The 12,124-nt window shown below is 39.5% G+C and overlaps 4 protein-coding genes across 7 annotated transcripts in view; all 4 read left to right on the top strand.

Moving 5' to 3' along the window:
* LOC113114647 (serine/threonine-protein kinase SIK3 homolog) overlaps positions 1–3,512 on the top strand; it is a 33,419-nt gene extending 29,907 nt beyond the window's left edge. For all 3 annotated transcript variants that reach the window (XM_026281551.1, XM_026281552.1, XM_026281550.1), the window contains one exon: positions 2,362–3,512. The gene's annotated coding sequence lies outside the window, so the exon portion shown is untranslated. The remainder of the gene's footprint in view (positions 1–2,361) is intronic.
* The window catches only part of LOC113114651 (leucine-rich repeat and fibronectin type III domain-containing protein 1-like), a 680,315-nt gene that overhangs the window by 580,557 nt on the left and 87,634 nt on the right, over positions 1–12,124 (top strand). The window lies entirely within an intron of this gene.
* On the top strand, positions 5,154–10,150 carry LOC113114661 (transmembrane protein 25). The gene is made up of 9 exons (XM_026281574.1): positions 5,154–5,257; positions 5,538–5,619; positions 5,714–6,064; positions 6,446–6,736; positions 7,688–7,819; positions 7,912–7,942; positions 8,028–8,110; positions 8,178–8,261; positions 8,885–10,150. The coding sequence occupies exons 2-9, from the start codon at positions 5,544–5,546 to the stop codon at positions 8,956–8,958; spliced, it is 1,122 nt and encodes a 373-aa protein (XP_026137359.1). The 5' UTR covers positions 5,154–5,257; positions 5,538–5,543; the 3' UTR covers positions 8,959–10,150.
* Positions 10,851–12,124, top strand: part of LOC113114682 (T-cell surface glycoprotein CD3 gamma chain-like) — a 3,254-nt gene continuing 1,980 nt past the window's right edge. The window contains exons 1-3 of the mRNA XM_026281601.1: positions 10,851–11,116; positions 11,571–11,664; positions 11,794–11,979. Of these exons, the coding sequence (XP_026137386.1) occupies positions 11,610–11,664; positions 11,794–11,979 (241 nt within the window). The 5' untranslated portion in view covers positions 10,851–11,116; positions 11,571–11,609. The remainder of the gene's footprint in view (positions 11,117–11,570; positions 11,665–11,793; positions 11,980–12,124) is intronic.

The following is a 12,124-nucleotide window of genomic DNA, read 5'->3' as shown; positions in this document are numbered from 1 at the left end:
ACAGTAAGTACATGTAGTTAATCAGAACTTTAAATGTATTTATAAAGCACTTTCAAGACCATGATGTGGAGGCCAAAGTGCCGTACAGGATGACTAAATTAAAAATACGAATAAAATCAAGCATAAAACATTCTAGATACAATGCATAATCCATACAAGATGACTCAAAAGCATGCACAACTTCCTCAAAAAAAAAAGTCCTCAAAAGAAAAGGATAGACCAACTTAGATCTAAGAACGAAAAAACTATTTTTAACAACGGAATTAATTCGACGATCAAATTTAGAAATAAAAAAAAAGATTTTTCCCAGGAAGTAACCCCCATGTAGTCAGTGACATCATCCACACATCCATTTTTAGCAAATTAAACTCAGACTTCAGTTGTAGAAAATTATTAGCTAACCAACACTTAACCTCAGCCAGACATTCACATAGAGATTGAAATTGATGAGTGAACCTTGCATTTCAATGGAATGAACGTTTGTGATTCAAAAGTATATAAATGATAATGAATGAGTGTTTTAAAAAAAAAATTATCCTAGAGAGACCATATAAAGGGAAAACAAAACCGGTCCCAGGACTGAGCCCTGAGGAACCCCACACATAAGAGGGGCAACAGATAAAGAGTAATTTCCATCTTTTAAATATGAATAAAACCATTCTTATGCTAAACCCTGAATACGACATGGTCTCTAAGGCGATCAATGAGAATTGTGTGGTTAGCTGTGTCAAATGCTGCGGTAAGATCTAAAAGTAACAGAACAACACAACTTGAAGAATCAGCAACACGTAGAATATCATTAGTAACCCTCAAAAGAGCTGACTCTGTACTATGGCCGGTTCTAAACCCTGACTGAAATCTATCCGAAATGTTTAAATAATTAAGCTGTGCAGACACAATCATCTCCAATATCTTCCATTTGAAATGGGGTGAAAATTATTCATATCAGAGGAGTCTAAACCAGCTTTTTTAATAAAAAGGCAGGATAACTGCATGTTTAAAACTAGGTGGAACAACACCAAATGTCAATGTACCATTCATGATAGTTCAAATGCATGAACCGATGGAATTAACCACCTCTTTAAATCAAAGAGAAGGAATCACATCACATTGAGACCTAGTGGGCTTTGTGTGCGTAATTATTTCTTTGAGCTGTGGAAGAGAGACAGGAGTAAAACAAGTCAATTGATTTGGAAGAGCAGAGGGTACAATAAGATCATTAGTAATAGATGAAATCTGGGATCTGATTCCAGCAGTCTTATCAGTGAAAAATGTTAAAAACTTTTCAAATACATCAACAGAAAGAGAGAGTAATGGCATAACAACAGGATGGAGTACAGTATTTACAGGAGAAAAATCACTTTAGAATAATGGCAGTTCTTCGAGATAATATAAGAAAAATAATTACATTCTTTTGGTATTCACTCAAACAACTCTTTAAAATCTCATAAGACACCTGTAGTTTCTTATGGAAATGTCATATTACTCAGTACTTAAGTATAAACACACTAACAATGACACCTTAAAATTAAGTGTAACCTGTTGTTTACATGTGCACCAATAATAAAGCAAAGACTGAATCCACACTGAACTGATCTCAATAACAACACTGTTATCTTTAGAATCAGAACTGAAACACAGTTGAGTTTCCGTCTCTGATTCTCTTATTTTCCTGTTTATTACTGACACTGCTCTGAAACCATCTGTATCATATAAAGCCCTATAGGAATAAAGGTCAAAAGTGAGATGTTCACACAGCTCAGGCAAAACGTTTCACTCCCATTGACACGTCATTTTCATTTTTCTGATATTAGCTAAGAAGTTTGATTATTATTGCCACTGTTTTTCCACGTACACCACTGCACAACACAAATGATGGACTCACATGGTTTTAATCTACTAACAACAAATGCCAAACTCATGTCCATGGATGTATTGGATGGTTTTTCATCTTCAGAAGTGTTAATCACATCAGTTTGCGTTATTGTGTTAATATATTGCCTAAATATTTTTAGAAGGCGCGTCCCAGTTCATACACTTAAGGGTTAGTTCACACAAAAAGTAAAAATTCTTGTCATTTATTACTCACTCAATCCACAGTCAACATCAAGGGTTCTTCCCTTGAGCTCTCGGATTTCATAAAAATTTCTTCATTTGTGTTCAGAAGATGAACGAAGGTCTTAAAGGGTTTGAAATGACATGAGGGTGAATTTATATTTTTGAGTGAACAAGCACTTTAACTGAAAATGGAGTGGCATGCTGGAGGGGGCGGGGCTATCAGACTTCACAACATCACCTTATATAACTGATACTCCGTCTGTAACTTTAACACTCGTGTTTGTTTGTGTTTTTCTCTCTCAGGGGTGTATTTGCTGTATAAAGCTCATATCCGTCTGCTGTGTTGTGCTGTCATGCCAAATCCTCATCGTCTGTCTGTCGGGGTGTCGTGGGTGTGGCCTGCACGCAGGGGGCGGAGCTCTCAGCTTCCTCTTCCACTGGGAGCGTCTCCGATTGGCTGCAGCCCAATAATCATCCGCCCCTCCCGCACCCAAACCCCTCTTACCGTTGCCATAGCAGCGCTGTCGCGCACTCCGATGTACAAGACAAACACAGAGTCTTACACACACACACACACACACACGAGACGACATCTTTACCAAACGCCACAAACCCAAAGTATTTCACGTGAAGCCTGCGCCGCGGCGGATCATTCCGGTCACGATCGACTCTTCCGCCGGGACGGCCGACTCTCACTCGCTCTACACTCTCTTCACTTCTGTTTTTTTATTTTTAACGCATTTTTATGGCTAATGTTCTGTAGGAATTATGATCATTATTGTTCTTGTTTTCTGTAAAAGACGTTTTATGGTTATGACATTATTAAAAGAATGACGATTATTATTAAAACCGTTCTGTGTTGCAAGAGAACAGCCGTGTTTGTTTACTCGCGGTGATTTTTGCACTTTCAGTTTTTGTGACTTTCCTTTCGGTTTCGCTCTTCCTCCGTTTCTCGTTCTCCTCCTTCATTCCGTCCATCCGTTCGTCTGATGACAGGTGCATTGTGGGTAGTTTCACAGATCCTGCTCATGGGCCATCTTCTTTTCTGTTTCAGAGCTTTATCGGTTATTTTTGTGGATGTTGTTAGAAAAGCTTTTGTATATTGTTGATTTTTGCAGTTTTATTTCTGTTCTGATGTCATGTCGATGTTTTTCACCAAACGGACGGACGCTTCATCACGTCTCTCTCAGAGTTTAAAGACGCCGTTTCGTCTCAGTCCGACCAATCCAATAACTGTCACGTGATCGTCTGAGGAGAGACGGCGCGAGTCTGTGATGAAGAGAGCATCATCCTCCTCTTCCTCCTTCTGTCCATCATCTCACGCTCCTCCCTCTTTCCCTTCATACAGCTTTGTCATTTTCTTTTCTTTTGTTTATTTTTTTTTTTTTGGCTTTATGTTTTTGGAAAAATACTAAAGTGCAACAACAATGGTTTAAAAAAGATTCCAAACAAACTGAGAGAAATAATAAATATATATATAAATAAAGAAATGACTATGACAGAGGTGTGTGTGTGTTCTTTCAGCAGCAGTACCGCGGTATCACATGGTCCTTGTTACAGTGTAGTTATACATTTAAGCAGTGTTGGGGAAAGATACTTTTAAAAGTAATGCATTACAATATTTCTTTACTTGTTCATGGAAAGTAATGCATTATGCCACTTTTGCGTTACTTTTTCTCATCTGGGTTGTTTAATATTAAAAAGGTTCTAGTAATGGCAAATGTAAAAGCCTGGGTTCATTCCCAAGGAAATGTAAAGTCACGCTGAAGTGCTGCCATTCTGAACAGGACACAAAAGAAGAAAGTTCATTGCTCTTCAGCAACAACTAAACGAACCGCAAATCTTAAAGATTTAATTAATTTGATTTAAATTAATAATCGAAGGTCAACAGCAGAGACTTTGGTTAATACAATTGTATTACATACATGAAGGATATTTGTGTTATTCAACATTATTTGAGGAACAGAATCTGTTTTTGAATAAACATGTTCATATTTAGTCTAGAACTACAGTGAGATCATGTTCACACACAACACTCTGCACTGACTCCGGATCTCTGTCACCATGGCAACACCAGAGCTATCACTCAACACATGGAAACAAAGTAACTCCGATATTTTCTTGTACATTGAAAAGTAATCAGATTATGTAACTTATGTTATGTGTATAATGCTTTACCCCCAACACTGCAAGTACTGAGTTATATTAATTAACTACCTGTACTTACTATATGGGTCAGGATAAGAGTTACTTGCATGTAATTATTCATTGTTTATTGTAATAATAAATGTAAACGTGTAAGAAGGATATAAAAAATAAAGTGTTAATGTTTTTTGCTAACGCTTTATGAACATTAGTAAAGACCAGATGACACTGAACAATCATCATATTAATGCTACTGGAAGAACCTTTGTTCTTAACTTTGAGTGAATGTTATATGGACATTAGTTCTGAGAAAGTAACGATGGAGAGGCTCTGAATAAATGTCGAGGGAAAGTTTACCCGTCTTTACCTCAGGACTGATTCTGAAGTTATACAGAGAAAGTGATTGTTAGCGTCTGGTTTCATGCATTGCGTGTTTTTGCACCGAGGAATCAATCAAAATATGCTTTTCTTCGTCGTGAGTTCTGTGTGCAGCTGCTCGTGTCTGAATGTGAATCTGCACTGCAGAGGTTCAGCAGACCTGACGAGTCGAGCTCAGATCATTCTGCGTATGGCAAGCCCTTTTAACATTTAATACATAAAACGTGCTAGTAAGCGTTTTCATGCTGCTAGTACGTATTTTTAGCTAGTAGTAGTTCTGTTAGGTAGGGTTAGGTTTAGGTTAGTGCTAGTTTTTATTTTTTAGCTTCTAGTGATTGCTTTTTAGGCACTGGTAGCTTTTTGAATTATAACAATACTTAAAGTAATACTTTTAATAAATAAATAAATACGAAGAACGTAAAGAATAAACTGTAGTACCTAATGGAATAGATACTAGGATCTCAAAATAAGTACTAGTAGCATTGAAATAGGTACTAGTATGTTAAGGAATAAATGTTAAAACGGCCTGCCATTTGAGCGTGTGTGTGTGTGTGTGTGTGTGTGTGTGTGTGTGTGTGTGTGTGTGTGTGTGTGCGTGTGTGAGTGAGTGTGTATTTGTGTGTGTGTTCTGAATGGCTCCTCAACCGGTCAGAGTCAGCAGCGTCTGTGCACAGAGGTAAAACACTTGAATGTGTGTGATTTATGTGATGTGCATCATATGTGCAGTATCTGTGTGTGTGTGTTCTGCAGCTGTGAGATGATGATTCTGCATGTCAGCATCACACTGGAAACACTGTGTTTTGTGTTGCTGATGCATCTCAATCACACACGCCAGTCTGAAGGATCCACTGCTTCGTTCACATGAGATAACAGACGCTCAGTAGATTTGTGTGTCAGTTGATTGTCTGAGATTCTCCTGTGTGTGTGTGTGTGTGTGTGTGTGTGTGTGTGTGTAGGTGACTATGCCCCGTGTGTGTTTGAGGCAGAGGACGCGTCTGTCTGCTTTATTCTTTCACACCTTGTCCTGGGCCTGTTCAGGTAAGACCAAATAAACACATGCACTCAAACACACACACACATACACCCACTCACAAGTTTCCAAGTTGTGGTTGACTTTGTTTCTCTCTGACAGCATCCATTGACCCCGCGCCCAAAATTGACGGACAGCGGACCTCGTCGGTTACTGTACAGGAGAACATCACTCACCACTTCAGCTGCCAATCAGAGGGCTGGGATGCTCAAGCCCCGCCCCTGCTCACCTGGTACCTGAACGGTGAGAGGCAGAGCGAGGTGACGGGCCGCCGGGGGGCGGGGCGTCTGGTGATGACATCATCGCAGGATTCTGGAACGCTTCAATACGGATCGGAGCGCAACAGCACGTTCACACTGAAGCCGAAGCGCTGGGACCGAGAGCTGGTGTGTGCGGCACGAAACCCCACCAGAGGAGAGAGCTACAACGCCAGCGTCACGCTCAACGTCCAGTGTGAGTCCATAATCAAACACCAGAGCTGCGCGCGGTTTCCTTAAGAATTATTTTTGGTTTTAAATATTGCAAATTATAATAATAAGAAGAAAGTTGTATATTAAAGTGATAGTTCACCCAAAAATGTAAATTTTTATCATTTACTCACCATCATGTTGTTCCAACCCTTTAATGATAATAATGTTATACATTAATATAAATTAAAATAAGATGAAAATGTTTTATTGAAGTTATAATATTAACAAAACTGGTTATTATATTATATAATTATAAAATATAAATGTAAATTTATGTAATATTCAAATTTTGTCTGTAAGCAGCATGCAGTTGTGTGTTGTGGCCACAGATGGCGATAGAGAGTTGAGTAGAGTTGTGTTTCAGTCCGTCCAGAGATCCTGCGTGTGGACGCTCACTACAGCCAGAGCTCGGACCCAGGCCTCGCCCTCATTCTCTTCGCTTTGGTTCGCTCCAACCCCCCCGCCACCATCCGCTGGGTGGATCAGTCCGGTCAGCTGCTGGCCAACAGCTCCGACTTCCTCATCCTGGACTCGCGCAGCTTACCCTGGCTGACCAATCACAGCCTGCAGCTCACACTCAGCAGCCTATCAGGAAACATCACCGTGAACGCCAACAACAGCCTCGGCTCCGCCCACAGCAACCTCACACTCACAGGTGGTCACTTACACCTAGTGGTCACTTGTTGATCTGAAACAACCTTTACAGCGAATCAGACGAGTGTTGATTAATCATTTCTGTCTTTATTTATGTATTTATTTATATATCTATGTACATCTGTATTACCCCTGACATGTATGGTTATCCTCTTGTGGCCTATATGTTCTGGGGAAGTCGTGGCCTAATGGTTAGAGGGTTGGACTCCCAATCGAAGGGTTGTGGGTTCTAGTCTCGGGCTGGACGGAATTGTAGGTGAGGGGAGTGCATGTACAGTTCTGTCTCCACCTTCAATACCACGACTTAGATGCCCTTGAGCAAGGCATCGAACCCCCAACTGCTCCCCGGGCGCCGCAGCATAAATGATGAACACTGCTCCGGGTGTGTGCTCACAGTGTGTGTGTGTGTGTGTTCACTGCTCTGTGTGTGTGCATTTCGGATGGGTTAAATGCAGAGCACAAATTCTGAGTATGGGTCACCATACTTGGCTGAATGTCACTTCACTTCACTTCTTTTTATTAGAAGTCAATTAAAAGGCTTCAGAGCGATGTCCCCCTAGTGGTGAAATGTTAAAATTTCGAAACATTTCGAAATAGTTACGACATAAAGACACGTGACTTTAATAGTTTGATGATTTTTAGTTCGAGATTCGTTAAGGTTTCGTTAAGTGTGTCGAGCACACCCATCACTATTTATTACTAGTATTTTTGAGTACCAATTATTTAAATAAATTACACATTTAATAGTATGAAAGTGACCATAATATTATTCTGATTTCTGAAGATCATGTGACACTGAAGACTGGAGGAAGGATGCTGAAAATACAGCGGAGCATCACAGAAATAAATTACACTTTAACACAGATTCACACAGAAAACAGATGTTTTATATTAGAATACTATTTCAGTATTTCCACTGTATTTTTGATCAGATAAATGCGTGTTCCTCCAGAGTTCCTGCAGTCGCGTGTGGAGGTGCCGGTGTTTGGGATCGTGACGGGTGGTGTCGCCGGCTTCATCACCCTCCTCATCTTCACCCTGATGGTGTTCCTCCTCCTTCAGAAGGACAAAACCAAAGCCCTCGGTACATGATCCCAGCACACTGACTCTCTGAAGCTCTCTGTACATGTACAGTGTTTCTGTGAGCTGATCTCTGATACTGTGTGTTGTTTTCAGAGGAGCCTGCAGTGCGTCTCTCCAGCAAACGGTGCGCCGCTCCTCAGCGTTCACTGCTAATGCTGCTGTTATTGGGTGAGCTGATCTGATGTGTGTGTGTGTGTGTGTGTGTGCAGTGAGAACAGCGTGTATCTGCCGCGGGAGAACATGTCTCTGCCGTCACACGTGCAGCTGAACGAGGACCGAGCGCTCTGTAAGGGTGAGTGTGATCCTCGCTGAGCTCCGCTCGGCTCCGGGGCCCGTCTCTGACTCCTGCCGTGTTTCAGGACAGAGCTCCAGACCCAACACACTGGAGAGGAGACGAGCCGAGGACGAGGAGGAGGACCTGTCTGCAGCCTACGCCGCCCGAGGTCAGAGGTCACCACTAAGGCTGTAACCGCTCGCTCGTTTTCCGCTCAATCTTGAAACTTGGATTTTTTTTTATTGTGAATCGTTGATTTCGGGCCAAAAATCAGGTGATTTGCATTTTCAATAATGCTTTAAAATATATACGCATTAAATTACTAGAAGCACAGAAGAGAGGGGGTCCAAGAACCGATCCCTGAGGAACCCCAGTGACCAGTTGATGTGCTTTGGATACCTCCCCTTCCATTTTAGTATAAAAACTATCTAGACAAATTTATGATGATTATGACAAACACTTTACAAAATTAGTTAGGCATTAAATGAAATTATAAAAGTAAAAGATAATTTAAAGTATTTATAAAAGTTGCATTCGCTTGAAACAGCATTTATAATAAGAGTAATTTAAGTGAAACTGAAACTAGCGGCGTGTAGAAATGTGCTGTAGAATTAATCTTGTGTTCCTGTTCCTCACTCCACAGATCCAGACGTGTGGCTTTGAGAGTGTTTTGCATGTTTGCGTGATCTGTCGCAATAGATTATATATCTGTGACTGACGTGCAGCTGAAGCTCAGGAGTCTGTGGAGATGGCTCTGTAGGTGTGTGTTGATGTTATTCTGTGTCTCCGCAGGGTTCGCTCGCTATCCGATGGTCGGCTACATCTATAAAGTCAGCAGCACCAGCAGCGACGAGATCTGGCTCTGATTCACACACACAAACAGAGCCGTGATGAACTACGGCTGACCTCTGACCTCACGCCTTGCCGAGACTGATGAATCTCTCAGACATCAAGCCTCATATCTGAGATCTCGACGTGATTGACTGACAGTGTCCTGCTGAAGAACTACATTACCCATAATCCCCTGATCAAAAAAAAAACCACTGTTACTATGGAAACACCATTCAGAGGCTACTTTAGTTAATTGTAGCATTGGTGATGATGATTCCTGAAACGTTTGCGAAATCAGAGAAAAAGAGTCACAGACTGATTCAGTTCCATCAAACACAGGGAATCATGGGATCTGTAGTTCATTCAGAATCACTTGCTCATTAATATCTTCATCTCTGATCATGTTCTCAGAGTTAGTTATGAAGAAATGTTCTTTCAGTTTTCTGGCTTTCTCAAAACAATATTTATACGTTGTTTATTAAACATTTTTATGAAACATTTCAGTTGGACATCATCTAACTTTTTCAAATGTAACTAATTATTTGCCTCAGATGATTCAGAGAACATTAAAAAGTAACGTTCACAAGTTTGCAGAATTCTAAAATGTAACATTTCCTTAAAGTTCACAGAACCAAAATATAACATTTTTAAAAACCGGATGTTTTGAACTGATTGGGAATGTTAACATTTATAGAAAATATTTATAGTCTGTAATGACGAATCTCTGAAATGCATCTAGAGGGAATCAGTGTGAACTGAAGTAAATCAGATCACGAATGATTCGTACAAACCGTTTGACTGACCATCACTGTATGTGACATGTGTGACATCGACAGACTGTACATACGTGCTTTCCTCGGTATTTACCCACAGTTCTTTGCTGCTATATGGAATGCTGTGTTATATTGTTTAATATTAAGGAATGTTCAGTAAATCGTCAGATATATGAGATAAATATGTGAAAAATCTATATATTTAAATGAATATAAAGCATATTGTTGGTATGGTGTTATGATCATATGCATATGTATATTTACTGTAAGTATATTTGTAAAGCTCATTATGAATTTGTACATACAAATCTATAAAATAACGCATGTCACTGTGTTTCCATCCAGCAGGAGGCGCTACTAGTTAACCTGAGCTTGAGTAGTACTAGTTAAGTATTATCTCGTTTGTGTGTATTATTAGTCATATGATGAAATACCTCAATAAATCATATTGATCGCACAGTCCAGTGTGTGTCAGAGTTTCTCTCTCTGTTTTATTGGAAGAAAACACAAATACAATCATAAGAAGATCCTAAAGAACAGAGCACAGATCAAAATGAGAGAAAACAGAAAGAAAAAGATTTACAAAATAGAGTCTACTCATATTTTTTTCAACTAAACAGTCTTTTCCAGTTTTTTATATTTTTTTTTTACAGTCTCACAGATTTACAATACATCCAAAAGAGCTTTTGAAAAACAGAAAACAATGGCCTTGTCGGCCTATGTTATGAATATAAATTTGGCCCCAAATGAAAATAATATTCAGTATGTACATCTTCCATTATTAAACCAAAGATTAGACCCTTTCTAGAAAACTGAGAAGACAGCTTGACTGAAACTTTAAGACATTTAAGCGTCTCAGACCTAAAGATCAACAGTCAAAGAGTCTTCTCAGTATCCACATCACTAAAGCACAGTTATTGTGATCGATGTCAGAAGCTGTAAAGATGGAAGATATCATCATCAGTGATGTCGAAGTGTATTCTCGGCTTCAGGAGAGAGCTGTTCTCTCGCAGGTGTTTGTGGTCTTCCGTTTGTGCTCCGGAAGTCAAATGTAGATCATTCATCTGCCGTTTCTGCTCTTATTGATCTCAGACTGTGTGTAAGTGCATGAAATAAGGATAAAATACACCGAGAGAGAGAGTAATATTCAGAGCTGATGAGCGGATCTGGCCTGTTTTAATAGAAACCGCATCTTTTAGGCCTAAATTGATTTTAATTGAGCTTTTTATCCAACGTTAGTTAATATTAGGATGAGTTTGACCTTCTGAGCGTCATTTCTTCATTTGAACTCGTGATTTATTTCAGATGATCTGTGTTAAGTCGAGCTACAGATCGCGTCGTGTCGGTTTCTGACTTCCGGTTCATCATCGAGTTTTCCGCTCGTCTCGTCTAAAGTCACTCGACATCTACATCGTCTCAGGTCTGTGTTAAACTTCATCTTTCACTTACAGCTTTAACTAACTTTCTTTTATTATATAATTCTAGATTTGAATGTAATCTGATATTAATAAATAGTTTCACCTTTTTTTGTCAACACTTTACTATAAGGTCTAAAAAGAGTTTATGACTATACTTTTGTTCATAGATTAATAAATGCTTTAAAAGTTGGTAATTGTTAGTTTAGTTTAATATCTGTATATTAACAAGCATTAATGAGCTGAATGTTATTTTAAAGTGATATTAAGTGCATAATTTAATCATAAGAAGCACATATTTCAGAGCTGAAGCTGAAGGTCTTTGTTAATTTCAGCATGTGAAGGCAAACTTTAGAAAGTTGGGTTGTGTTTGTGAAATGTTTTGTTGGAGTTGGGTCAGACTGAGGTAGTTGGAGATGATGGTGTCTGTCTAATGATGAAAGTGTTTATGATCTACAGACACAGAAGAGGTTATTAATAATAGCAGCTCTCTGAGAGATGGACGGACGTGTGTTTGTGTTCTTCTGTCTGCTGACGGCTGTGAGACCGGATGGTAAGATTCATCTTCAGCTGTTCCTTCAGTGTTTTCACACAGCACTGGACTGTTTTTGCTTTTTCAGAATCATATTAGTATTTTGACTTGATCAATCGACAATCATCTGATCTCGTGTTAACTTTGCAGATTCTTCTCCGCTGATCAGTTATGATAAGAAAGAGAAGACGTTGAATTGTACCAAAGGAAAATTTGGTGACGAAGCTTCAATACGGGTGAATTATGATAATTCGGGAATCCACACGTGTATACCTTCAGGTGTAGACTGTAATGACGAAATGTCCAACTGTCCAAAAGCCCTAATTAAAGTCCTGAGTGAGTAAAACCTTTCTTGTTCCAGAGCTAGCCCCATTCTCTCAGATTTAATGTGAATCTTGTGTTTGGTGTCTGTTTTCCTTCGGTGACGGTCAGAGAACGTTCTCTCGATTAGTTTCACAGTTACAGAAGATTCTCTGATTTC

Source organism: Carassius auratus, chromosome 15 (assembly GCF_003368295.1).
Source record: "Carassius auratus strain Wakin chromosome 15, ASM336829v1, whole genome shotgun sequence".
NCBI lineage: Eukaryota > Metazoa > Chordata > Actinopteri > Cypriniformes > Cyprinidae > Carassius > Carassius auratus.
This window is presented reverse-complemented; position numbering and strand designations above follow the sequence as displayed.

Coding starts and splice junctions, on each gene's coding strand:
- LOC113114661 (XM_026281574.1), top strand. CDS start 5,544: ATGCCCCGTGTGTGTTTGAGGCAGAGGACGCGTCTGTCTGCTTTATTC. Junction 6,737..7,687: donor CAGCAACCTCACACTCACAG/GTGGTCACTTAC, acceptor GTGTTCCTCCAG/AGTTCCTGCAGTCGCGTGTG. Junction 7,943..8,027: donor GTGCGTCTCTCCAGCAAACG/GTGCGCCGCTCC, acceptor GTGTGTGTGCAG/TGAGAACAGCGTGTATCTGC.